General features: G+C 35.8%; 2 protein-coding genes, 1 long non-coding RNA gene and 1 pseudogene across 3 annotated transcripts; 3 read left to right on the top strand and 1 right to left on the bottom strand.

Moving 5' to 3' along the window:
* LOC114717376 (uncharacterized) lies at window positions 1-1,417 on the bottom strand. The gene is made up of 3 exons (XR_003737708.1): window positions 603-1,417; window positions 474-522; window positions 1-334 (listed from the first exon to the last, which is right to left on the bottom strand). It is a non-coding gene; the product is annotated as an uncharacterized LOC114717376 (long non-coding RNA).
* Window positions 1,418-6,896: 5,479 nt separating this feature from the next.
* On the top strand, window positions 6,897-10,178 carry LOC114717372 (uncharacterized protein At1g03900-like). The gene is made up of 3 exons (XM_028902495.1): window positions 6,897-7,843; window positions 8,421-8,711; window positions 9,779-10,178. Exons 1-3 carry the CDS (start codon window positions 7,364-7,366, stop codon window positions 9,839-9,841), a joined length of 834 nt encoding a protein of 277 aa, XP_028758328.1. The 5' UTR covers window positions 6,897-7,363; the 3' UTR covers window positions 9,842-10,178.
* Window positions 10,179-13,431: 3,253 nt separating this feature from the next.
* On the top strand, window positions 13,432-21,207 carry LOC114717419 (serine/threonine-protein kinase 38-like). The gene is made up of 14 exons (XM_028902545.1): window positions 13,432-13,682; window positions 15,071-15,244; window positions 15,680-15,773; window positions 15,882-16,123; window positions 16,330-16,546; window positions 16,769-16,848; window positions 18,056-18,140; window positions 18,870-19,001; window positions 19,094-19,207; window positions 19,304-19,351; window positions 20,248-20,332; window positions 20,799-20,855; window positions 20,959-21,021; window positions 21,110-21,207. Exons 1-13 carry the CDS (start codon window positions 13,459-13,461, stop codon window positions 21,018-21,020), a joined length of 1,614 nt encoding a protein of 537 aa, XP_028758378.1. The 5' UTR covers window positions 13,432-13,458; the 3' UTR covers window position 21,021; window positions 21,110-21,207.
* Window positions 21,208-24,473: 3,266 nt separating this feature from the next.
* LOC114717426 (protein SCARECROW-like) lies at window positions 24,474-26,199 on the top strand (annotated as a pseudogene).
* Window positions 26,200-26,989: the final 790 nt, after the last annotated feature.

The following is a 26,989-nucleotide window of genomic DNA, read 5'->3' as shown; positions in this document are numbered from 1 at the left end:
CACGCTCCTTTCACCTAACTCAAAGAACACATATCAACGCCATATATTCTGGATGAGATACTATGGAACACAAAATCATTTCCAAATGCGTAGAGAAGAAAATGCACAAACAGAAAGTAACCAAGTTTTTAGTTAAACTATAGGCGACTTATCAAGACGCATTGCTAGCAAGCTGCAACAAAATAAGCCTACAATCAAACACCAAGATATCAAAAGTCATACCAAAACAATTAAGGGCCATGCAATTTGGATGAAACACTGTGAGCGCGAGGAGGACATTGTCACCAAGTTTGGGTGAAAATCAGGAAATTTATCGAGACATATTGTTAACTAGCTGCAACAAAATAGGCCCCCAATTAATCACCAAAATATCAGAAGCCAAACCAAAACAATTTAAATTAAATTAGGGGGGAAATCAAACTTAATCTAAACGGAACTATTCTGGAAAGAATAACCCTTCTAAGCATAATTACTTTCTTTCACCAAACGAATCCACGGAAGGAAAAACCACGCTCTTTTCACCTAAGACAGAAAGCTTCAATTAAAGGCCATACATACCGGACACAACACTAGGAAAGACGGAATAGTATCAAAAAGCATACAGAAGAGAAGGCATAAGCCAAGAAAATGCAACCAGACTTTCTGCAAAACTTTAGGACAGCTTATCTAGACACATTGTTAACTAGCTGCAACAAAATAAGACGCAAAGTGAACAGTTAGATATTAGAAGTCAAACAAACACACTAGAACTGCTTTAGAAAAATCAAAATCAAAAAGTAGTCGTTCGGGTGTGAATGACACTTCTAAGTGGAACCACTTCCTCTAATGAACCCAGCGAATGGAAAGCCATGCTCTCTCTACCTATGTCAGGGGAAAAAATAAACCACAAATTAAAGACCAGGATGAGACACAACAATTTAAAGCAATGCTCTTATCATTTTCACTTTTACGAGTTAGTTTAAGGTGAGTATGAAATGCAAGTTAATTTTCTGCAAACTAATTAGAAAGTTTTAAGATTTCAGCAAGTCAAGTTTTACGCTTCCAAAAAATCAAATAAGTGTACCACTTTTCCCTTTCGGATATAAAAATACGCCGTTTAAAGAATATTTTAGATATACTTTCTTTTTTTCCCGAGAATTAAAACAATCAGAAAATTATAAGTAAATTCTATAGGAAACACGTAGAATTTAAATAATACACGGAGAACTTGTTTGTGAAATCAAATTGAGTCAGGCCCCCAAAAAAAAAAATCAAATTATGAGATTTTCTGATGATGCATATAGAGAAAATCAACTGGTTATAACTTCCTTAATTTCTTAGTACGGCAGCCACGCATGTAAAGAAGATCAACTGATTTTAACGTCCTTCTCCTTCTAGAACGGCAGCTTATCCGGATATGTTGTTAACAAGCAGCAACTAGCTTAAACACATAACAGAAGTAAAATAAGAACAAAGGAAATTTAATATCAAAAAGCACGAAATCTCATAGGAATAGGGAATGGAATGAATGACCCTTCAGAGAATCCTTCAGTGAAATCACATTCTTTCACCCAAAAAAATGCAGCAAAAGAGAAAGCCATACTCTTTCCGCCCAAGTCATCAAAAAACACAGGAAAACATAATCCTTGTGTTAAGCTTCATTGTCCGCAGTCTGACCTCATATTTTCTCAACCCCATAGTACTACTCCAATATAGTGCAGACACATCATTTCCAAAATTGCTAAGTCGCTGCAATCAAATTAGGGAATAACTTTTCATTTCCTCTTGAGCATATAATTGAAAAAATTATACTCAGTTTGAAAAAAATTAAGTTAAAAACCAGGCAACAGTTGTGTCGGTCGTTATGAGTCCAAAGAAAGAACACCAGGACAAATGCTTCCATTCTTGCCCTGAGAACATAAATTGCCACCATAAACTGTCGAATGAGTGATCCAGAAAGTACATAATCTATTATTTTAACCCAAACACTTCATTACTCCATTGAACCACCGATCAAACCACAGCACCAGAATATGCCGCCAATCGGAGGCCTAAATGCCAAACCTAGACAGCCTAGCAAAATTAGAGGGAAGAGCATAACTAAATCCAAATAATCCACAAAAGAAGACGAAAAGAATAATCACAAAATTGCTCATGGAATGCTCACAAAGCCGCAACCAAATTGGAGAGTGTTCGAAATAGCGTCACACATGTGGACACAAGAACACCAAATTGCTCATAAAATTGTTCATGTTTGAACACATGCATATCTTTACACAGCTTTTGAAAAAATAGCACTAATGATACAAATTTACAATTCACTCATCTATCTATCAGCCAAAAGCAATTAAAATAGACTAACGCTTCAATGAAGATATGTTATCTTTGGTACTTCACCAGTACAATCTTCCGGTCACCCACGGAAAACAGAACTTCGTCAACAATCAGATATAGCCAAAATGTTTCAAGGCTCCAATGCTCTGAAATGAGATAAACGATAGTTCAAAATCCAATTCTTTCGCCATGGATCAAAGCAGGATTAATATTCATCAAATTATGATCCAAACACGCACAGATGAGAGCAAAATCCAACATCTCAGTCATATATCGTCCTATATCATCAGTTAGCGAAATCAAGAATCAGATAAAACAACGTAACCCCATATTGATAGGAAAAGTCATCGTGATTCCACCCGTGAGAACGAATCATCACCAAGTCCTTCCCTGAAATAGGGACTGCAAGCCAGGAAAAGCATGGACTTCACAAAAGAAAAACTATTCACAAAAATCGAAGCAAGGGGCGTGTCACGGAATCTTGCATAAATTCTAACTCACGCCTCCCGACTGCACCCAAACAAGTTCCAATTTAATACCGATGCACAAAGGGTCAAAACCAATCAAACAGATTAAGACAATTAGCCGAAGAAATCTTATATCCTATGTTCACCACATCAATCTCTCATTCATCCGCGAGCGAGAATAGGTTCATCAAAATCCAACACAACCCCACATCTTCCAAACTACAGACGACAACGTAATACGAAATAAACAGAAATCATCAATGTTCCGCCGCAGCCTGATCGGCCAGCCTTCAGAGACGGTAACTTCCCCATGAAGTCCAACTATTTATAAAAAAGCAAAGGCGGTGATCTGCTGCCAGCTCATGAGTTGACAGCCGGATGCGTCTATCTTAAAACGCGTTTTCTTCGGCCGCCTCTATCGCAAAACGCTTTTTTTTTTTTTAAATTTTGATTGGATTTGAGGACCGGTGGAAACTGCAAAGCCTGGGGTGTAAATTGAACCCAAACCAATTGGCCCAAAAAGTGGAACCCAAACCACTTGGCGATGGAAATCTGTTGGCCACTAACCGTCTGACCCCGTGATCTTCGGACGTGAAATACGTTTTCTAGAATAGAGTGGTAAATCCCGGAGATATAAGAATCCTTTTTTTTTTTAGTGGTATGTATCTTTTTAAAGAAGGGAAATGTTCTTCTCTTCTCTTTTTTCCTTATAACCTAACTAAAATATTTTAATTTCTCATACATCCTTTCGATTTGTTAACCCCTAATCAGCCGTAAATATTTTCCATGCAAGGGATTTTTCTTAAATATCTACCAAGAGGTCGTCGAAATAGTTGTCTCGAAAGTTTGTGAACATTGTTGGACCTTTTCTTCTAATTTTATTGTCTTATGCCATATTTTCTTTCACAATTAACGCCTCTTCTTTAGTTAAAACATATCACTCATAGCTTCTTTTCTTAATATTCTATATATATGTGACGGCATTTTTTAAGTCAAAATTAGTAAATTGCATTATATATATTTATATCTCAATAAAATAAAAAGATTAGAAAATCTATTTAAATTTTAAATATATTTATGTCTTAATTGCAACACACTATTCAGTCCAGCCCCAATCTCCTTTCGTCTTAGACATGCGTTTTTTATTGGTTAAAATATTCAATTTCTTATCAAAATAAAATAAAGTGTTATTAAAATTCCTCCCATTCTCTCCTTTCTAATCAATCCAAAAAAGGAATCATTAAAATCCCTCCCCTCCTTTTCCCTTCTCTATGTTCCTAATTGCCCTCCTCTTTCCTTCCCTCACCTTCCTTTCATTAAAATCTCTCTCTCTTTTCTTTTTTATTTTAATCGAGTCAAACAATCAAACAATTGATACATGTGCTTAATAAAACAGAATCTTAAGGGCCCATATAATTCTGAAATTAATTCAAAACTGACAAATGCAGATACAATTCATTATGCATGATTATCCTGGATCCATTTGGGATTACGTTTTGAAGGCAGATGGCCTACTTTTATAGGCCATTAGCATGTTTGGCAATTTTGGGGTGGTCGGATCAGCTCCTGTTTACACTGCTTGTGAGCCGAAGCTATTTTTCAAAGTACAATTGTAAAAGTATTTGAAAACTTGCTTATAGTTTGTGCAATCGTGCTTGTGGCTTGACGAGAAATAACTAATAATTATGGATATTAAAAAATTAATAAATCAATTATTTATAATGAATAAGTATCGTTTTTCTTAAGATATTCATGTTAATAATGTGTATTAAACTAAATATGAGAAACAAAATCAATTGAGATATTATATTTGGGATCAAATTAAATCTACAATTAGTTCTCATATTAAAAATCTATATACTATTATTTAATAAAATTTATGTCCTTTTTAGTCATTTTCCAACTAAACTTTTTATTCACTAACAATCCCAACAACTGTTTTTTTTAATGAACTTGTTTGTTCATAAAAATCAATTCAAACATAAAATTAAATTTTTTAATTTAAATTTTATCTAATTTTAGGTTTCAAAAGCCCAACTGAATAAATAATTTTTTCCTGCCAATCCAAACCGCCTCTATCAATATAAAAATAACAAATAAGTAAATAAAATGAGAAATCAGATGTGAAATTAAACACTTTAAGGGTATTTGGATTAGTTTTTTAAAAACAATTTTATAGTATATGAAAGGTGTTTGGTTTAATCTAAAAATATTTTTTAAAAAAATATTTTTATACAAATTAAGACAATTTTCCTGTATATTGTAAAATTATTTTTAAAATTATGATTTGGTTGATGTATGAAAAACAAATTCTAGTTTGCACAGGTTGCCAAACTCCCTTTGTTTTCGCCACACTGGATGCTTTTCGATCTTTCATTAATCACCATTCCTAGACCACAATCGCGCTATCGCCACAAGGCAAATAGGAATCAAGACATAAACTTGCAAACAAGAAATTGAGCAAATAGACTTGGGGTGTTTAGATAGGAATCAATGATTTCAAAAATATTTTTATAATATATAAAATAAATATATGGATAAGTGTCTCGATTTATAAAAAAATACTTTTAAAAAGTAGTTTTGATGATATCTAAATTAGACTAAAGTTTTTGGACATTTGTGCTGGATGATATGGAAAAACAAGTGTCAACGAATCTTTGAATGTACGAATGCACAACCACAGAATCTGGTACACAAGGGTCTGTATGCTCTCATGAAAGCTGTAGATCGTGTGAAATATAAGCACAAGATCTTTCAAATCCTCGAGCGATCGGAGACCAGATGGCAAACACCTCAAGAGAACTATCTCAGAGTGGATGCAGATGGTTCAAGAAATATGCAAGGTCATATATATAGCTTGCGGTGGACTCATCCGAGACCATCAAGGTAACTGGATAGTAGACTTTCAACAGAAACTGGACTGCAACTCATCAATGGCAGCAGAGCTTCACGCTATTAATTAAGGCGGGCCACATGCTAGTATGAATATGGGTCTTAAGAAGATCAAGCTAAACTCTGATTCACTATAAGCCTTACAACTGATTCGACGGGTGGGTGAAACTCATCATCAATTATATCCGGTGCTGGAAGAAGTGAGACAGCTGGTTTTCCTGGACTGGGACATAGAAATCAACCATGCATGCAGGGAAGCGCTAAATTTATGCTGGCAAGATGGCCAAAATGGCTCATGACGCGAACCACAATCTGGAGTTTATTTGGGAACCTCCTGATTTTTGTATTGATTATTTGCATGCTGATTCAGATAGGTCTTAGATGTTAGGCTCTTAGCTTCTGATGTAATCGTTCAAGATTAACTCGTCTTCTTAATTAAAAAAAAAAAAAAGAGGAATCGAGGCCGTGAAAGCTGAAATGGCGTAATATTAAGTAATAAGTACTGGAGGAGTAATATTCTGTAACCTAAAAAATGATTTAACGGACTATTAAAAAAAAAATTCTCTGAACCAGTCAGCACTGCACAACGTGCGATCAAACCATAGACAATGTTATATTCACTTTAGACCAAAAGCTGTCCAACAGAAATATCTTATCAAAGTTATATAATATTGTAATCTGCTTCAAAACCTAGTTTTTTTAAAGTGTCTGATTGTATTTCTTAGTTGTTTCTGTTTATTTATAGTTTTGTTTTGTTTATTTTGTTCTTCGAATTGATGGCTGTTTGTGCTTGTTTCTTTTAATGCAATTTCTTTTTTGTTGAAAAAAATTATATTACAGAATTGCTGGCAAAATGAAACTTTATATTACCGATTTAAATTAAATTTATATTTATAGTTTTATAAAAGATAAGGTGGGATATCAAATCGCTCCTGAAACGAAGAAAACAAAGAAACAATATGTGAATTCCAGACTTATGAATGTCAGTTAAGACATCCTATCATTTTAACTAACGTTTCATCATTTTGCATTTCTCCTGTCTCCTTAATTGCCTTGGCTTATATTGTGATTTAGTCATTACTACCAATACAAACTTGGCAAACCAATGTCTAAAATATTAGAGGGAGAGAGTGAATTTAACACGACAATTCTTCATTATTCCGCGCAAAAAAATTAAAAAAATGCAAGGGCCAAACTTTCCTCCCCGTACAGCTGACATTTGGAGCTGATTCAAAGCTGAAACCCACGTCTAAAGCCAGCTTTGAAGTCTGGGATGGGTAGATGGCTCCCTCCACCTTTCTTCCATTCGCACACCTATCTTCAGCTCTCAATTCTACCTAAAAATTACTCCTCCAGCTTCTAATTGTATCCCATTATCATCTTTATCAGATTCCTTTGCTCGCTTGATTCATCTGATTTCGTCAGCACACATAGACTTTGGTTGATTTTGTTTCGCATTGCTCCCACAATCCTAGCTATTTACTCCTTCGTTATCTCATATTTCATAGGTTCTCCAATCCAATTTGCATCATATTCACCTGGAACTCATTGCCTCTGCTTCTGATAGAAACCCCATTATTGTCCTTATTTACTCCCTCGATCGTCTGCTTCATCAAATTTTATCAACACTCTCGACCACTGTTTGATTCTGAATTCTATCAGTTCTAAGTCTCTTCTTCGGATTAAAGACGATGTCGTTTGAGGAGGAGGCATTGGAGCACACCCTCCTCGTGGTCCGCGAGGTTTCAGTGTACAAAATTCCACCCCGAACTACATCCGGTGGGTACAAGTGCGGGGAGTGGCTTCAGTCCGATAAAATCTGGTCGGGCCGCCTTAGGGTTGTTTCGTGCAAGGATCGTTGCGAGATCCGACTGGAGGATCCGAACACTGGTGAGCTCTTTGCCGCGTGCTTCGTTTACCCAGGTCAGCGCGAGAATTCGGTCGAGTCTGTGCTCGACTCGTCCAGGTACTTCGTGCTGAAGATCGAGGATGGTCTGGGGAAACACGCATTTATTGGATTAGGGTTTGCGGAGCGAAATGAAGCTTTTGATTTCAATGTGGCATTATCGGATCACGACAAGTATGTGAAGAGGGAGCACGAGAAAGAATCTGGCGAGCCAAGTGAGGAGTCTCAGATTGATATTCACCCCGCTGTAAATCAGAGGTTGAAGGTACAATGCAAGAGCTGTTATTGGCTTTACAACACTTTTTCCAATCTCGAAATTTGTGTTCTCTGATTGCTTTATTCATTGAACTTGAATAATTAACGCGTAGTTCGCCGCTCTGATTTTTGGGTTCAGAGGATTATCAATGGATCTTTGGCTATTTGTGTCTTCACCTGCATTGTTTACTTTGGTTCCCACTCGATCTCTTTAGTGGATCTCTTTTACGCGGCAACGCACGAGCATGAGCATATATGAATATGTATGCATTACCTGATCATTGAGCCATGGAGAACTCATCTGCCTGTGATCCGCATTAACATACAAACATTTGAGGGCTTGTCGGAGTCTGAAGATGCGTGTCAGATGTATTTTTTCATTTTTTGTTTTATTATCCCTTAACGTGGTTTTCCTTGTGGAATATTTTACCTTCTCTTGGTCCCTACAAATTATTAGGAAGGATGATTCTGTACTTCTGCTCTGCCTCAAGTGTTTTGTTTCTCTGCGGTCGGGATTAAGTTTTATTTTATGCTATCTCTCTTCTCTCATTTGTTTGACGTTCACTTTCATGTGTTTCAAATTGCAGGAAGGTGAGACCATCCGGATTAACGTGAAGCCTAAACCATCATCTAGTGGAACGGGCATGCTTTCTGCTGCAGGTTTAACAGGTGGACCTTCTGGAAGTACGAAACCTAAAGCCTCGGGCCTTGCTCCCCCGCCTACTGGGTTAGGAAAAATCAGGTCTCCTCTTCCTCCCCCACCAAATGATCCTGTAGCTGCTCGGTTGACTTCTACCAGTCGCATAACTGGTCTTAAGGAGACGAACGGAAGTGGAAGAAATTCTAATGATACTTCTTTAGACCTCTCTCAATTAAAGGTAATAGTTCTGTATGACCTAAACAGTCATGCCATTTAAAATTGGAAGATTACGTGCTCTATTTTTCCATTTCTAATGCCACAGCTAAGGTTAAAACAAAGCATCTATTCATGGTTACTTCTTATTTAAAATTAAAATTTCATTTATTTCGAATATTTTAGTAGTTTTTAAATCCTTGCTTTTAATCAAGATTCTTTAGTAGTCTGTTTTATGGTCATGGTGATTTGAAAAAAGCAATATTCTTGCTAATCCGTATGAATAATCAAGTGACTTGCTGAAGCATTTTGGTTCAATATCTTTTTCTATCTATATCCTTTAAGGTGGAGCCAAAAAAGTAATTCAGTGGTACAGAAGTTGATTTTTTGAACGATGTTTGCTCATTTGTTTTCTTCATTGGAGTAATGAGTATGTAGGACTATGAACTCATGTATTTTTCAGTCCCAGATTTAAGGCTGTGAATGATGTTTCGCTCTTCTTTTCGTCAATTATATTTATATCCCCAACTTCTCCTTTACAGCAGTATAGCACCATATTAACCTATAGGGCTGTGCTGAATGAAAACTTGTTTGCGGAAATAAGGCCTGCATTCTGTGTGACCTGATACCAAACATCTATATGATATCCATTGCTATTGCTTCCATGCACACTAGGATAGAAGACGGGTGACATGAGCAATAGCATTTTTTCTTTAGCGAAGAGGCACACCTCCTTAATAATAGTTATAACAAACTGGGTATTTTGATGCGTTGAAAAATTTTCTTATTGTGTTATTGTAAGCAGGCTGTATAGCATCCGGTCAAAAAAAAAAAAAAAAAAAAGCAGGCTGTATAGCAAATGTTTCAGCTTATTTTCTTTCTGCTTCAGAGCTTGGTTTTTCATTGGACAGTGTTTGTCAAGTATTAATTGAATATGTTCACTCGTGATGCTGTGAACGATGCCTTGTGCTTGAGCCTGACTTACCCTCCATATTTGGATAAGCGCGAGCGCCCTTTTCCGTTAACCCGGGACTTGGTAATGCTTTTCCTTTGGCATTTTTAACTAAACGTGTTTCTGGTTTGTATTTACAGAAGAATCTTCCCACAAAAGCCGCTTCAGGTTCGACCACTGCGTCAGGATGGGCAGCCTTCTGATCATGTTAATATGAGTAATTTGACTGCGAGGCTTTTATTTTCTTGAATTTTTTTCCTTTGGATTTACGTTGACAAAAGAAACAATGGAAGTATGGAACTAATGAAGAAACGGAGGGAGACTGTTTCAAGTGTACTTAGCGGAAGTTACCAAATGATTGGACAGAAATATCCTGTATTATGTTTATGCTATTTCCTTCTTCTTGTTTTTTTTTTTTTTGGGTGAGAATTATGTTTATATCATACAAATACTCTTCTCATCCCAATGTGGCTCTTTTTAAGCTGTATTTCTGACGTTCTGCTCGAGGAACGGGTGTTCTTGCTGATGGTATTTTCATCTTGATGGCTTCTACTGTGTTTTAATGATCTCCCTGCATTTGCAAGTGAGGAAAATGCAAACAAATTCCTCTAAACTTTGGTGCTGCTAAATCCCTGAACTTTTAAAATTAAAAATTAAAGGTTGGCCAAAATAAAAATAAAAATAAAAGCATTTGAACATTCATGGGGGATGATCCTTGCCACGAAATTTCCTTGAGAGTGATGATCTGTTTTCCACCCTGGCCTCTTCTGAGACGACTTATTGAAGCGTGCCGTGTGGGATGTTGGAGATGGCAAATAAAATTAGTCACAACTAAATAATCTAATATAATGGGGCATGTGCCTCTTTTTTTCCAACCTTTGCAAGATTTAGATAGATGAAATAGTGCTGGGACGAAAAATATAGACATTTGGATTGTTTAGATGCCATGATTTTAATTTTAAACCTTCGATAGAGTACAAGGTGCCAATAATGAAATTGAGAGCTTAAAAAAAATAGAAAATGAAAAAAAAATAATTTTTGTTGTCTTGTTAAGTGGAATTATTAACTCTTCATACATATCGTTCACTAAAAGGCTAATGGCTTGACTTTTTTTTTCTTGCTTTGGATATGCCCCTGTTCACAACATTCTAAACCATATACTAAATCCTTATAGTTAGCACCCCTATTGTCTTTCTTTGTACCTATCCAATATCCATACCACTTTGAACAGTTTCTTAAGTATTTTCTTTTTGATAAATACTATCCAACCCTTTCCATTCCCGCATATGGTCATTTAAATTTTATGTTTTCTCAGATGATCACGTATATATGTCTGAATATTCTTATTTCCACCACAATCAACTTTTTGGCAATATCCAGGATTTACTAACATGTAACAACTAGAGAAGAATGACCATAAAAATACAATTACTACCTCCGGTCTTAATTATAAGAGCTAATTAACTAATTTGAGGAGATTAAGGAAAGATATTAAGTTAGTTGTTTATAATAAATAGGTACTCCTCCGGTCCTTATTATAAGACCCCATTTGACTTTTTATTTGGTCCTAATTATAAGACCCCAATCCATTTTGTCTCTTATATTTATGCATTTTTTCCCAAGATAATCCTTCTAATAATGATAGTTTTAGCCAATATACTTAATTAGCAAGGATATTTTAGGAATGACAACACTTATTTATTATAAATAACCAACTTAACTTACTTCCTTAATCTCCTCAAATAAGTCAATTGGGTCTTATAATTAGGACCGGAGGAGTATTATCTTTCCTAAAATATCCTTACTAATCAAATATATTAGTTAGAATTACTATTGTTAGAAGGACTACATTGGAAAAAGATGTATACATATGAGAGACAAATTGGATTAGGGTTTTATATTTAGAACCAAAATAAAAATCAAACAAAATTTTATATCAAAGACTGGAGGTAGTATTTTGTTTTAAAGCTAGAATAACTGAATAAATAAGGAGTCATCCTTTTTTGGACTTTTGAGAACAACTATAAGGAATTCTTTTATTTTTTCAACAAGAGACAGATTTTAGTGAAACCTGAAAGAAATTAGTTTCTTATAGTATAGCGAATCAAAATTCAAATTTCTATTTAAAGATGTACCTACATTTAGTATTCAATAGTGTCTCAAATATGATTGACTTTAATAAAAGGATACTCATATCTAGAAACAAACGAGAGACAAATGTGGTGTCTTTCCTCCCAACTCTTGGAAATGTTGGTCACGTGGCAAAAAAACCAAAGAAATGTTGGTGACATTTTTTTTGGCAATACTCGAACTGTTTCAGGCAGGCTACCGGTCTACAATCTCCCAAGTGTGCTCAAATAATCCATACTTGTATGTATTCTATTCTAAAGATACTCATCACTTTATGCAATTGAGAGGGCACGACGCTAACCATAAGCTAAGCTTTGCCTTTCATCTGTTCACATCTTTGAGGTGTTGGTTTGTCTATCAAGCGATTCCGGATCCTTTTTATTTTGATAGTTTGGTGGGCGGTACAAGTAAAAGTAGCTGCCACGTTATAGTCGCCTGGTCACGTGACAAAGATTCCTTCTTTTTATCAGCATCTTCAGTAAATCCTCCTTTTATTCACTTGCAAGCAATTTAAACTTTACGCCTTCTATATATGTATGGCTATTTCCTACTATTTTATCCACTTCCTGAGCCTTTATTCTTCAAAAATGCTGCCTTGGAGATGAAATTTTGAAAGCACAATCGGAAAAATCAAGTTAAGGGGAAAAAAACCTCACTAATCTTAATACAGTGTCATGGCCAAAACAGAATCTTGATGCCATGTGGTTGTCTTTTTATCTGATTTTGCGAAACTTATATTCTGCCGTTGAGAACAATGATCAAACTATATAATTTTGGCAGTTCAAATTTAACCCCTTACAAAACACTCCCTATATGTAAATTTCTATAATGTAATAAGACATCCTTAACTATCATCAAATATATATATATTTTATAGAATTCTCCGCATTCTGATGCCAGATTGAAGAGCTTAACCTTAAAAAAAGTAGATTTTTTAAGGCAAGGGCTATTGGGCTAAATACGTAAATAAAGTTAAAAACATTCATTTTTAATTTTTTTGGGCCAGAAGTCATTTTTTAAAATTAAATCTATATCATTAAAGTATTTAAATAAATTGTTCGAGTGTTTTATTTATAACGGCTACCGGGAAGAGTACTGACCGTTGGCTTTGCCGCGTCCAGTTTGAGAGAGTCGCGCGGACTCTTCGTCTAATTTTCTCAGAGCCGGAACCAAGACAAAGCCATCGGACACCGAAATTACTGGATTAACTGCCAACTTTCTCGTTTCTCTTTCAAGAGTCTCGCGGGATCATTATCTCTTTTGGCCTACTACTAATTAGCCGGTAATCCGAATTCTCAGCCTTATTAATTTTTTTGCTTCATTGAAACGCAATTCCTTGTCATTGTGATTGCCATTGGATTCTGAATGGTCCTGGGTTCACATATTTTGACTCCTGCTTTTTTCCGGCATCAATCAAACGACATTTGCTTCGAAAATGCTTGAAACTTTCGGCTTGAATTTTGTGACATGGGCTACATGCGCGTTTTGAAGAGCGAACAAAACTTTCTTTTTTGGGCTTTGGATGTAAATGTAAAATTTGTTTGCGTGACTTTTACTCTTACGCAGGTTTCTTGCAATTAGGTTTTCTGGGTTATGAAGCGAGTGTTTCTCAGAGGGAACTTGTCTTGTATATAGAGCAAAATAGGATGATCGTTAGTCATCAAGGAAACTGTTGAGCTTGGCGAATAATATGGATTCTGCCAGAGGTTGGTTTCAGAAGTTTCATCCAAGGGATAAAATGAGGTCGTCTTCGAAGAAGAAGGAGGGTTCTGGAGGAGGAATCGAAGTTTCAGATGCACAACTAGATGAAGAAGCTCTTTCTAATATAACGAAACAAAAGGTTGCTGCGGCAAAGCAGTACATAGAGAATCATTATAAGGAGCAAATGAAGAGCCTTCAGGATAGAAAGGAGCGGTATGATTCATTTCATGGATGCTAATGGCGGTTTGAGATTAAGATTTTGTACGAAAACTTTAACTGATGCAACTTAACTCCAAGTTTTACTGGGAAAAAGTCTGGTATCTTCTGGCTTTGCAATTCTTTGTTTCCCCTCATTCCTTTTGCATCATATGATAGATTGAGCTCCACATTTCTTTCGAGGAGCATCATCGTCATGCTATAATAATTTGACAGCAACCGTTTTTATCAAGAAAGTTGCTATTTCTGTTAATTATACTTGTATACTATTATTATCATATTATTCACCAAATGGTTAATCGGTAACCACAATGCGCCTTTGTTTGCTCACAGCTTAGTGTTAATATTTCATTCAATTTCAAATTTTGAAAGCATAGCTAAATATCGACTTGTTGATCCAATAACTTCAATGATCATGGCCACCTATTCTCAGGAGGGAAAAAACTTGTAAAAGAGTTCAAGGTCTGGCTGTAACCATCTCTTACTTTAAGATGGCATATTATTGCTTATGTTGGTCCCATAATTTTGCTGAAAATAGGAATATTAGAATCTTAATATTATCCATTTTTAGTTGTTCGAGCAGAGTATGTAGATCAGTTGCGAGTTCTATATAGTCAATTATGCATCCCATTCTAACCTGAAGCTGACCGTGTGAACTCATTTGTTAACTTTCTTTTACATAGAGTTACCTGTTTGCAGTGTAATGAACTCAAACTATTGAAACTTAGCTCCATTGTAAAGATGGGAGCTGTGAGAAACAATGAGTTAGAAAAGCTGTTGTAAATCTCCGTCAATTTTGGGTGCAGCTTGGGAGTGCTAGTTTTTAAGAATATCTGTTCCATGTTTTATATTTTTTTTTTCCAACTTAGTTCTATTCTATAATCTACTTTCTTCTAATCGCAGCACTTGATCTTTATCACATCACGTAATGCGTATTACCCAAGTCAAAGTCCAAAAGAAGTTCCAATTTGAGATGCTGGTTTATTTGAGATTTTCCAATTCAATTGGCGATGGTTATGAAGACGAATGCTTTTCATTTGACCTAACATACTATTTTTGGCTCGCAAGCTTGAGCTGCCATCTTGGGTTAAAATTGGATGATTATGTAGAACAAGAATGCTTATCATTATGTTCAACTTACATTAAGATCTGTTTATATCTGTAACTCTTGCCTTTAAGTCATTGCTATTATTTCATACATTAGGATTTGTATGACCTTTGGAAGAATAGCTATGTAAAAGGACATACTTCTCTTTCTTGTAAGTGGTAACCTGGTAGATGAATCTAGTGGGTCTGAAGATGCCTCTATGATTTTTAATGTGTATAATATTAGTTGCACAAACAAATCAGTTATGCGGTAATAGGTGGTTAACTTTTTTAAACAGTCGAACTATCTTGGAAAAGAAGTTGGCTGATGCTGATGTCTCTGAGGAAGACCAAAACAACCTTTTCAAGTTTCTGGAGAAAAAGGAAACTGAATACATGCGGCTTCAGAGGCATAAGATGGGTGTTGATGATTTTGAATTGTTGACCATGATTGGAAAAGGGCATTTGGAGAGGTATGTATATGCCGGAGTATGATATGAGCAATTTGCTTAAAGCACAGAATCAAATTAATTTTTTATTTACTACTTATGTCTTATGAAATATATACATTCTTACATACTCTTGATTCATTAGATTCACAAAAATAATTAAGCTGGTTTTTGAGTATTTTTATAGGAAAAATACGAGCAGAAAAAGAGCCCAAGGCGTCAATTGTTAATAATAAGACTTCCCTAATTACATTTACCTTATTTCTGTGTCCATGCTTGCGCGCACGTTAAAAGAAGCTTTTGTTTTTTTTTTTGTTTTGTTTTGGTCGGAAATCAATGTAATACATGATTGTGTTGTGGATGTGACATCTTATTCTTCATCCCTGATCACATTGTTTGATTGTTGGAGTAAAAACTTTTGTTTTATGCTGATAACCCGATTGTTCCCTGAACATGGAGATTTGTGCAGGTCAGAGTTTGCAGGGAAAAGACAACAGGCCATGTATTTGCAATGAAAAAACTAAAGAAATCAGAGATGCTTCGCAGAGGCCAGGTTTACAATTGTTTTCTTGCCCTGTTATGTTGTTTCAGTCAAGAACAGTTTTTATGTCCAAGGCTGATGAGATTGTAATACTTATTCCGAAGCTGATAATATCTCCAGGTAGAACATGTCAGAGCTGAAAGGAACCTCCTTGCAGAGGTTGATAGCAATTGCATAGTCAAACTTTACTGTTCTTTCCAAGATGATGACTACCTATACCTGATAATGGAGTATCTGCCGGGTGGGGACATGATGACTTTACTCATGAGAAAGGATATCTTGACTGAGGATGAAACTAGATTTTACGTAGGCGAAACAGTTTTGGCTATTGAGTCTATACATAAACACAATTATATCCATAGGTATGAACAAAAAGCTTACGTAACCTTATGTTAGAATTATGAGTGTTTTTATGTTTGCCATTCACATCAATTTAAAATGATCACATGCTTTATCTGTTTGATGCATGAAGTCAGATTTATCTATATGTATATTTTTCTGTTTGCAATAAAGAAGCTTTAGTAAATTTTAGACTATACACTGATCTTTTCAGTATCTTATGCTGCAGGGATATTAAGCCTGATAATTTGTTATTGGATAGATATGGACACTTAAGGCTGTCAGATTTTGGACTTTGTAAACCATTAGATTGCAGCATACTTCAAGAGGAGGACTTGGCGGAAGGTCAGTATGTGAATGGTTCTACACAGAATGAGGAACATGGATCTTCAAATCGCACACAACAAGAACAATTACAACACTGGCAAAAGAACAGGAGGACACTAGTAAGTTTCCATTGTCACAAGTGCTGTCAACTCTCTGTGATGTAGCGTGAAAATTAAATGCTTATAATACTAGCTGTGGCAGGCTTGTCAAATATTTGAGTACCCATAATGCACATATCAAACCAAAAGGAAGATCCATTTCTACCTCGATCTGTTTTAGATAAATGTATTATTTTTTACTCTGATTGTGCTCTTATCATTGTAACTGTGTAAGTGTTGCAGGCTTATTCTACTGTTGGTACGCCAGATTATATTGCTCCAGAAGTTCTATTGAAGAAAGGCTATGGTATGGAATGTGATTGGTGAGTTTTGTCATTTGTGCATCTGATTTGTTAAAATTCTTTTCGTTCAATTCTGGTTGATCTTTTCAAAATTTTGTAATTTTGGTTTGAGAGTAAAGGTTATTTTAAAGTATCAGTTAAAAACAATAAATAGTGCTGTGTTAAGGGAAGATTTGCCCAATTGTGAGCTTAACAGCTATGGAGCAGTAAAAGGAGCAAAAAAGTGACACGGTGCCTCTCTACTTTGGTTTTCGAGAGACGATGCCTCTCCACTTGTTTTAATAACGAATTGTACCCTGAAATGTCCCCCAATACCGATTCTTAATCCCCTGACAAGCCAGCATTGGCCACTGATCCTCCCTAGTTTGTCCTACAGTTTCCAGGTTATTACCCTCGACTTCTTGTGCTGACTTCCCTTTATTCCAACTTTAAGTGATGAAGGACTTATCCCTTACAGCGTGAGCTTTACTCTACAGCCCATTATGTCCATCAGGTCTAACCCGCTGCTGCTAATATGTACAGCCAAGGTATAAGCGAGTGACAGAGGGCAGAAAAGGGTAAATTATGTGCAGAAAGAAAAGCTCAGGGATTAGGAACTGGATAAGAGAGGAAAATAAAAGAGAAAAAGAAAGGAGTAGTGATGAAGGGGTAGGAGGGAGCATTTAAAACAGTATTTGATGGGAGATCTAAACAGAACCTAAGAAGGGAGTAAGGGAAATATTGGTCAGTTTTTCTGTCAAGAGGGCCAAACTCTGAAAAGTCCTCTTTTCTTTTTTTAAAGTTAGAAGGTTGTATGTAGTTGTTCCCCTAGTGTTTGTTTGCTCAGTAAGGTACTTGGGTGGGTACTCTTGGTTATGTGATTCAATGGGAGAGACTGACTTGCAGTGGGTGTCTTTGTAAGCTTTATTACATAGCATAATATCTGTACTCAGCTATTTTGCGTTTTGCCTTCCTTTGTGTGGTATATGTGTCGTGCTAATTTGGTTGGGGGTTCCTATCAGACACATTTTGTCAAGTTTTTCTCTTTCTCCTCTGTAACCGGTGATGAGAAAAAAGGTAAAGAGAAAGTTGGAGAAGAGATCGAGATCACTAAATTGCTAGGGCCAGCACTAAAACAGGCTCAACCACATTCTCCTTTATTTGATTCATTTGATGATTGAATGGAAAAATATTTTAAGTTTAGAGTGGTAAAAAATTGACACAGATCTGGTTCTTGTAAAATTCACAGGTGGTCTCTTGGAGCTATTATGTACGAAATGTTAGTAGGATATCCTCCTTTTTATTCTGATGATCCAATGACAACGTGCAGAAAGGTAATAAATATCTGCTATTTGTTGCTGTCTTTTGTAGTTTTCTTCAATTTTTGCCCTAATGTCTACTGGATCACTAGGATGTTTGTTCTTGATAGGTTCTGGTTAATATCTTTGCTTTAAATGATAACAAATTATTGGAATGTCTTGTCTTATAGTTTATTCAACTTTTCTTTCTGGATTAGATATAATCAATTTGTGAACCATTTCAACTTATGGTCAGTAGAGACATGGGTGGAGTATTTATTCTTGTCATATTGGCTTATGAACTGTCTATCAGCATCGTATGTCTCCCTTCAGCATAATTTATTCATGGAGTTCTTGATTTTCTTATACAGACTGCTTGGGGTTTGGCTTTATCATGGATTGGCTAGTTAACATGATTCATATTGTGTAAGATGAGTCTAAGCCACTGATTTAATGAACTGATTAATGCTTTAAATCCTAGGGAATGAAACCTATGTCCTCACAGGGCTAGACTACTGTGCCTTGTTTGCTAAAGGTTGTACTGGGTGGGACTTTGAAGATATGGAATGTTATTGAGATTTAAAGTACAAGTCAAATCTAGTTATCTCATTTGAGTCTTTCCCTCCTTGCATCAGCAACTTTTCTGCCTTATATAATGTTTTACTGAGTTTTGTGTGCATTTTGACTTTCCTATTTGAACAGTCTATAAGTTCTTTAAAATTCTTTAGTGAATGCTATTTTACCTGATCTACCTGTTTCACACAGATAGTAAACTGGAAAACTCACTTGAAATTTCCTGAAGAAGCAATGCTATCTCCTGAAGCTAAAGATTTGATCAGTAAACTATTGTGTAATGTGAATCAGAGGCTGGGATCAAAAGGTGCAGGTGAAATAAAGGTGTTGTATGGTGTGTCCTATTCTAAATTCTTAGATTTGTTCCGTTTTATAGATTGATATAAAGGCTAACTTCCTGTTCTGCTCTTCTTCAGGCTCATCCATTTTTCAAAGGTATTGAATGGGATAAGCTATACCAAATGGAAGCTGCATTTATTCCTGAGGTTAACGATGACTTAGACACTCAAAATTTTGAGAAGTTTGATGAGGTATTTTATTGCTTCATATTCTTACTTATTTTGTATGGTACAGTCTGAAGCCATCAATGTGATTCATTATACAAATTGTACCTTTTACATCTGCAGTCCGACAGCTGCAGTCAACCATCCTCTAGAAGTGGTCCATGGAGGAAGGTAATTTCTGTTGGTTGCTTCGCTGTTCCAAATTTTTTATCAACCTTCAGATCTTGCCTCAGCATAAAACTCTCTGTTTGCTGATATGTTCATAAAGCAATGTATTGTTTCTATTCTATTGGTAGGCCCTTTTGGCAAGATAAGGAGGAACAAGGAAAATCAATTGCAGACCATTGTTTGAATCACTTGCCTGTCAATTCTTGCGCAGTTCTGCTTTTCTGGAAAGCATTTTTCTTTTTAACTTGCATTTTAGGATGTGCTTTACATGGAAAAGTTGGATAGATAAGACTTAAGGGACTATTTGTCGAAGGCAGGACAATGGTAGTACCCAATCTGCCGCAGGATAGCAAGCTTGTTTGGAATTCCCAAATTTAAAATTTCATTTGTTCTATCCGCTTTAAGGCAAACATTGGTATTGAAAATCGCCTGTTAAGTGTTATAACAGGCAGTCCCTTCTTCGTTTTCATGATATGGACTATGTCCAAAGGTTAAGATTGTAATTGCTGAGACTTTGGATTGTAACGCATATTTTCTTGAAGTTTTAGAAAGCACCTATCAGGGTTGCTTGCGAGCTTTTGCTAGTTTGATTATGGGAATAATTAATGCTAGGTTGAGCATTTGCTTCCATGACTTACGGTTGTTAACATTGCTTGCTTCTGGAAGAAAGGGATGTCCCGTATGCTCTTTAGTGAAAAGTTGTCTGCTCAAGAAGACACATTGTATTTTAAGTTCCAGTTTTTGGTTGTCTTAATAAGCCAATGTCTATGATGATCATTTTAGCTTAGGTTGTATCCTCCTCCGATAGTTCGATGTGATAAAAATTTTTACATTCAAGTTTTCAGTTTGTTGCAGCTATTTCCCTGCCCAACCCTTTTTTTTACTCATTTTTTTTACAGATGCTTTCATCTAAAGACGTAAATTTTGTTGGATACACGTATAAGAACTTTGAAATTGTCAACGACTATCAAGTTCCCGGAATGGGTACATCTCTTTTCCTCTCTTATAGTGCATTAGTTTATTATTGATAAGCTTCTCTATGTGGCCATAATTTGGCTATGGCTTTAATTATTATGCATGTCTGATAGGTATGTCTTATTTAGTAGGGCTTTTTGTCCCAAGTACCGAAAATTTTGTTTGCAAAAGATGAATCAATAGCTTAATTTTCAGACATTGCCACTGTGTAGACCGATCTTGCATTTCCTTTATATAATCTTTCCTTTTCAGATGTCCAAAATAGATTGTCGACCAATATATCAAATTTTTGGTTCACATCAATGAGGTAGCTTGTCCTGGCATCGGGGTAGCGTAGAACCTAAACTGGCGGGCCATGTTGAAAATTAAAATCCTGATTTTTTATGTGGATGTGCAGATTATATCGTGTATTAAATCTAAAGGGTGTTCAGTTTTATAGTCACAGTCATGCTAATTTTTCTCTGTGCTCTTGCAGCTGAATTGAAAAAGAAAACCTCCAAAGCTAAGAGGCCATCCGTCAAGTCACTTTTTGGTAAGCCCGTAACTCTTTTTTTCCAACCATTTTATATCATTTATATAGTATTTGTAACTCCTTCGTTTGAAAGTATGCTAAACGGGATTGGCATATATGATAGATGGCGAGACAGCTGAAACATCAGAAGCCTCCGAGGCTTCTGCGAGCATTGACTCTGCTTAAGGTTAGAAGGTCTTCCTACCCCATTTAGAGTTCATATCGTGGCAAGAAGTGTTCCTCCCCTAACCAAACAATCTTTTTGATGCATCCAGTCAGACAGCCACAAACTCAAGCCAAGTAATTTAACAGCATTTTGACTCTCCATTGATACAACTTTTTTCAAGCTGTTTTGTGCTTGGACGCACGTGTTCTGGCTACGTTCATTAATAGTTATATGGCAGGGCAGATCGAGCGAAGGCAAGAAGAAGAAGTGCTGAGTGCCCTGTCTAGTGAGTTTCGCGTGGGAGCAGATTGACCTGATCTCTTCAACCCATGTTGAATTAGAGGCTCAACAACAAAAAACAAAGACTCATGCTGAATTTGTCAAATTATTAGATTGACTTGGCTTGTGATACATAACTTAGTAAACTATATTCATGACTAGTCTTATTAATTTATAAAGTTTTCTGAAAAACAAAGCATGCTTGTCAAACAATGTTTTTGATCAAAAGAGCTTAGTTTTGTGGCATGATATGTGATTGATATTCATGCACGTAGTTAGTAGTAATATTTTATTCAACTACATTACTTGCATGTACGCAATATAAATTTCTTCTTTTGATGATTTCTAGAAGGGCGTTTTGTCTCGCTTATATGAAGTTTAGCTACTATTGGCTTTGCCCAGTGCGGATTGGAATGTTATTTAGGTGACACTTGTGATCATATTAGTCCGTTTGTGCCCTGTTTGATCCATTCGCTTATAAATAATTTGCTGTGCTGCGCAATCACTAATTAGAAGGTTCTTACGTTGACCCAATACTTTATTAGGAGCAGAAAGTCGAATCATTTTCTGAATTCCAGAGTCATTTTCTCCAGTGTGATATTAGTCTTGTAAAAGTTACAAGTTAAAACAAGAGCAGGCAAAGCAGAGAGGGCTTTTGCGGGTGACGGTGCTTGACGTTGATCATGAAGACTGCAGAAGTGATAGTATTACATGATTCTCATGGAATATTCTGATGCTCAGAGCTAGCAGCCTAGCACTGTCTTGGATTCCCTTTCCATTCGGCTGATTGCTCTCTTAAATTAAATAAATAAGTATTAAGAGCTACTAGTATATAACTAATTTAAAAAGATTCATAAAATTAGTTAAGTTGATTACTTATAATAAATATATTGACTTTCTTAAACTATCATATTTAATCCTAAATGTATTAGAACTGTCACTTGCTGAGATATGAATTTGAAAAATACAATAAATTGAAGTTTTATATTTTTTAGAATCAAATACAATTTTTAACCAAATTTTATATTACGAACAAAAATAATAATATCTTCCCCATTTAAAAGCATTTTATTTCCGGAAGTCGAGTGTTCAAGCTCTCACTCTAATTGTTCTTTCTTGCCTTTGTAAGTTTGTATCAAAAGAAAACATTTTATTACCTTTCGCCGTCTTGTATCGTGTGAGCAGGGAAACGGAACACACCTGACCCACAATTGACCTCTGCGTATTACCTGCCGGCTAGCTTACGGGGTTAATTACATTAAGGAAAATAATTTAATCCGTCTCTTAATTATTTTATTGATGAATACAATGCGTCAGTGACAATAATTTTTTCCGAATTTTCGTTGTTATGCAAATAATTTCCTTAATCCTTATGTATATGAAAACACACACACCACGCGTAAAACCTAACCTGTTCAAAGAGCTAAACTTTAAATAGTCATATTGATATGACGTTCTGCTATTTGAGTTGTTTAAACCTCCTAAGCTGTATAATAAACAAAATATTTAATGATTGTGTGTAAGTAATTTAACTTTGACAGTAATGATTGAGTTTTATATATCGAACTGTCGTTGTGGCTTGGTACTGAAGGCATTTGGAGGGTTTCTATGTATGCCACCATTAACCAGAATAAATTACATGGGAGACATCTCTTTCAAGTAAAAAGGTGTTTAACAACTTAATATATTTACTCGCGGCAAAACAAACATCGATTTGACTTATTAAATGTATTGGATAGGTATTTGCATTACAGCTTACAGATATAATAATAATTAAATAACTGTCAAAACTACAGGATTATTTAATAACATCTATATGTATAATGTAGGGTGTAATTACCGGCTGCCGTTAATTAGGTATTTGAGTCTATAGATTAATAATTTTTCCTGCATCAACTAGGTATTAAAAATATTGTGAATAATTTCAGTTGGAGGTCAAGTAAGTACTAAATTAAGGCAGCAGGACAGATAAACAAGAGTAACATATTTCAATCTATTCATGTCTTGCCCTATATATTTATGAAAAGGGAGAATCTCACTAAAAAAAAGTCTCAAATTACTAAATCTTAAAATAAAGAATTTTTATAAAAATGTGTTATTATTTATAAGTCCAGTATTATCAAAACTTATTAAAGTACTGTTACTGAATCTAATTTAGGATTTGGTGATTTCAAGTTTTTTATGTGGATTCTCCCTTTTAAAAATATACTAGCCAGATATATTTATGTTATACGTTTGTTTCCATATTAAAAATTCAATAACTATTATCTTGGAAACTTCTCAATCTCCTGTGAGTGTAAAGACCTCCTCAACGGTGTTAAAATTTAGGAGGTGTTTGGGTAAAAATAAAACCATAGTCTTAAAAGTGATTTTATGATATACGAAGTAAATATATAGAGGAGTTTGTAAAATTTACAGAAAAATGATTTCTAAAAGCATTTTTATAGTTTTCCAAATACTCCCCTTAATTGCAGGTGAGAGCTGTACCGAAGAAGAGCTGAATTGAGAAAAATAAAGTTTAAATTTCACAATACACGTGAATAACTCCCATTGTCAAAAAACATATGCCGGCCTTATATATCCTCACCATAACGTAATCCATGACCTGGAAATTTAAATTATTGAAGTTCCCTGTTGGATGCATAGTCACAGAGCATTAACATATAGATTTCATGTGTGATTAAAAGCAACGATTTCCCCATCAATCAGTTTTTAATTATTGGCATCATACTATTAATTATCATTATTATATTATGATATAGTGGTAGTTGCTCCTTCCCCATCGCCATATATAGTCAAGACAAGACAAAAAAGTCCCTCTTCTTATAATAAACACAAGTTTTGTATCACCCCTCAAAACTTGATGTTCATGTGACGAACGTACACTTGAAAAATCATTCATTAACAATTATTTATATCATAAATCACTATTAAACCAACATGTAATACTTAGCTCCTAGTTCCTCATCTTTTTCCAGATGTCTTGACTATGCCGGCCTTCTTCCCTTGAGCTCAAAATCCCCAGATTTTATTTTACTACTTCCTGTTCTATTTATAGGACCTCGTTTGTATACTGCAAACAAGATCTTATTAGGACTGAAAGTAGTATTTTTTAATTTTAAGTCATCATCGCCTTCTTCCTTTATATAAGTAACATCTTCCTCTGCGCTAAACCCTCTCTCTTCCTTTCTCTCTTTCTTTCTTTCTTTTGATCGATGAACCTCTGTGATGAAAGCGGGATTTGAGGTGATTCATGGCGATTTCAACATGATCAGACCACATCATATGCATGAATCTTGGGACTACCCGAATAATGTTGGGCTGTCTTCATCAGCTGCAACATCATCATCGATCCAATTTTCAAAGCCACCACCCATTGACACTACCACTCACAATACTGTAAACTTGGCAACAAACGAGTTTTCAGATTGGGTGGAGCATATTACCAAACACCTTGTGGACGACTTGCCAGCTGAAACCACACATCTGATCATAACTTTCTTCCTTATAATAACCATCACCAAACAAGGTCGTATTCTCAGGACAACCTCGTAGGCACAGTAGTTTCACCTGTTACGTACCCTAGAAAAGGTCCCTTCATCAACAACGACCTGCAAATTCAAATTCAAACAAATCCAGTAGATCATCACGACCAAAACAATGATGGTGGGTTGCACCTTTTAACACTTCTAATGGAGTGTGCAGTAGCGATCTCAGTGGATAACCTCAGTGAAGCACACAGGGTGTTGCTTGAGCTTACCCAAGTGGTCTCACCTTACAAGCCGTCCTGTGCAGAGCGTATTGTTGCCTACTTTGCTAAAGCCATGTCTAGCAGAGTAATGAACTCGATGCTCGGAGTATTTTCCCCTCTGATTGATCATAGGAGCATTCACTCTTCATTCCAAGTGTTCAACAACGTTTCGCCTTTCATCAAATTCGCTCATTTCACTTCAAATCAAGCAATTCTCGAAGCAGTGCATTGCTGTGATAATATTCATATTATAGACTTAGACATTATGCAGGGTCTTCAATGGCCAGCCTTCTTCCACATCCTCGCCCACGCGAATGGAGGGCCGACCACGAGTTCGAATGACAGGCATGGGAGCTTCGATGGACCTCCTCGTTGAGACAGGCAAACAACTCACGAACTTCGCTAAAAGGCTTGGAATGTCGTTTCATTTCCAACCAATCGCGAAAAAGTTCGGGGAAATCGAGGATGTCTCCATGGTGCAAGTAAGACCCGCGAGAAACTGGCCATTCACTGGCTACAACACTCACTGTACGACGCAACAGGACCAGACTGGAAAACCCTGAGGCTTCTTGAAGAATTAGAGCCAAGAATCATAACCCTGGTGGAACAAGATATTTCAAGCGGCGGGTCGTTCTTGGATCGTTTTGTTGGGTCTTTACACTATTACTCTACTGTGTTCGATTCTCTTGGAGCTTATATGGCCAGTGAGGATCCTAACAGGCACAGGGTCGAACACGACCTTCTGTCTAAAGAGATAAATAACATATTGGCCATAGGAGGACCAGCAAGAAGTGGAGAAGACAAGCATAGACAATGGAGAAGTGAGCTTGCGAGGCATTGTTTTGTGCAGGTTCCGATGAGCCCTAATTCTATGGCTCAAGCTCAACTGATATTGAACATGTTCTCAGCTTCTCATGGCCATGGCTATACGCTTGCTCATTGATGGCACACTCAAACTTGGATGGAAGAACACTAGTTTGTATACTGCTTCTGCATGGACATGTTATTCCAATAATGACCTATAGGTAGGTTACTGAAAAAGCTGGAAATTCTTCAATATGCCTTTTTGTATATGATTGTGACGAGTAGTGGGAAATAATGGAAATTACTTGTTGGCTATGGTGGACACTATATAAACTTGTCTTGTGGGTGGCCTTTTCGTTTGACGATGCATGATTTATTTCTCTCAGTCTTGTGTGCTTTTCCTTTTTTTCTGTGTAAAGGAAGAAAAGGTGTTGGATTCATGGAGACTAATCTTCAATTAGTTCGTTCGTTTTTTCCCCCTTCTCCCCCTTTTCTGGAGTTAAAAAGATATAAATGGGAATGGAATCTTCTTGATGAGATTCTTCCGCTTGTCTCGATCTTTGGATGCTCCCGTGCACATGACCAATCACATTATAACCATCAGTAGTACTCCTCTAGTCCTTAATATAAGATCCAATTTTTGAGTTAGTTTTGGTTCTAAATATAAGACATATTTCTCATATTTATCAGTTTTCTCTAAATTACCCATATAGATACTACTTCCTCACCATAATTAAGTAGAAAAGGGGGATGTGGTATTAAGAAAGATGATTATGGTTTTTTAGGAAAAATGTGTCACTTTTTTTATAATAACTAACTAACATTACATACTTCTTTAATCTAATCAAATTAGTTAAATGGGTCTTATATTAAGGACTGAGGCCGAAAAAGTAATATTTAAATGCTATATTGCTCCCACAATGGATCCAATTAACCTTATCAGTTTAGGGTGCTCATCAAAATAAAAACACCATAACTAATTCCTGATTATGATGTTATTATACAACAAATTAAACTAAACCTCATTCCTAAAACCCATATATTTCCACATATAAATTAAAGCTTAGTTTTTTTTTAATGAATGTTAGAAACAATAATGATAGCTGTTAGTTGAGATAGTAAGCGATGTCACCTTGTAATGAGTTTGAATATTAG

This window comes from Neltuma alba, unplaced genomic scaffold (assembly GCF_004799145.2).
Source record: "Neltuma alba isolate B1F8T4 unplaced genomic scaffold, ASM479914v2 tig00011735_pilon, whole genome shotgun sequence".
NCBI classification, from domain to species: domain Eukaryota; kingdom Viridiplantae; phylum Streptophyta; class Magnoliopsida; order Fabales; family Fabaceae; genus Neltuma; species Neltuma alba.
The sequence above is the reverse complement of the archived record's forward strand: the minus strand, read 5'-3'. Positions and strand labels throughout refer to the sequence as shown.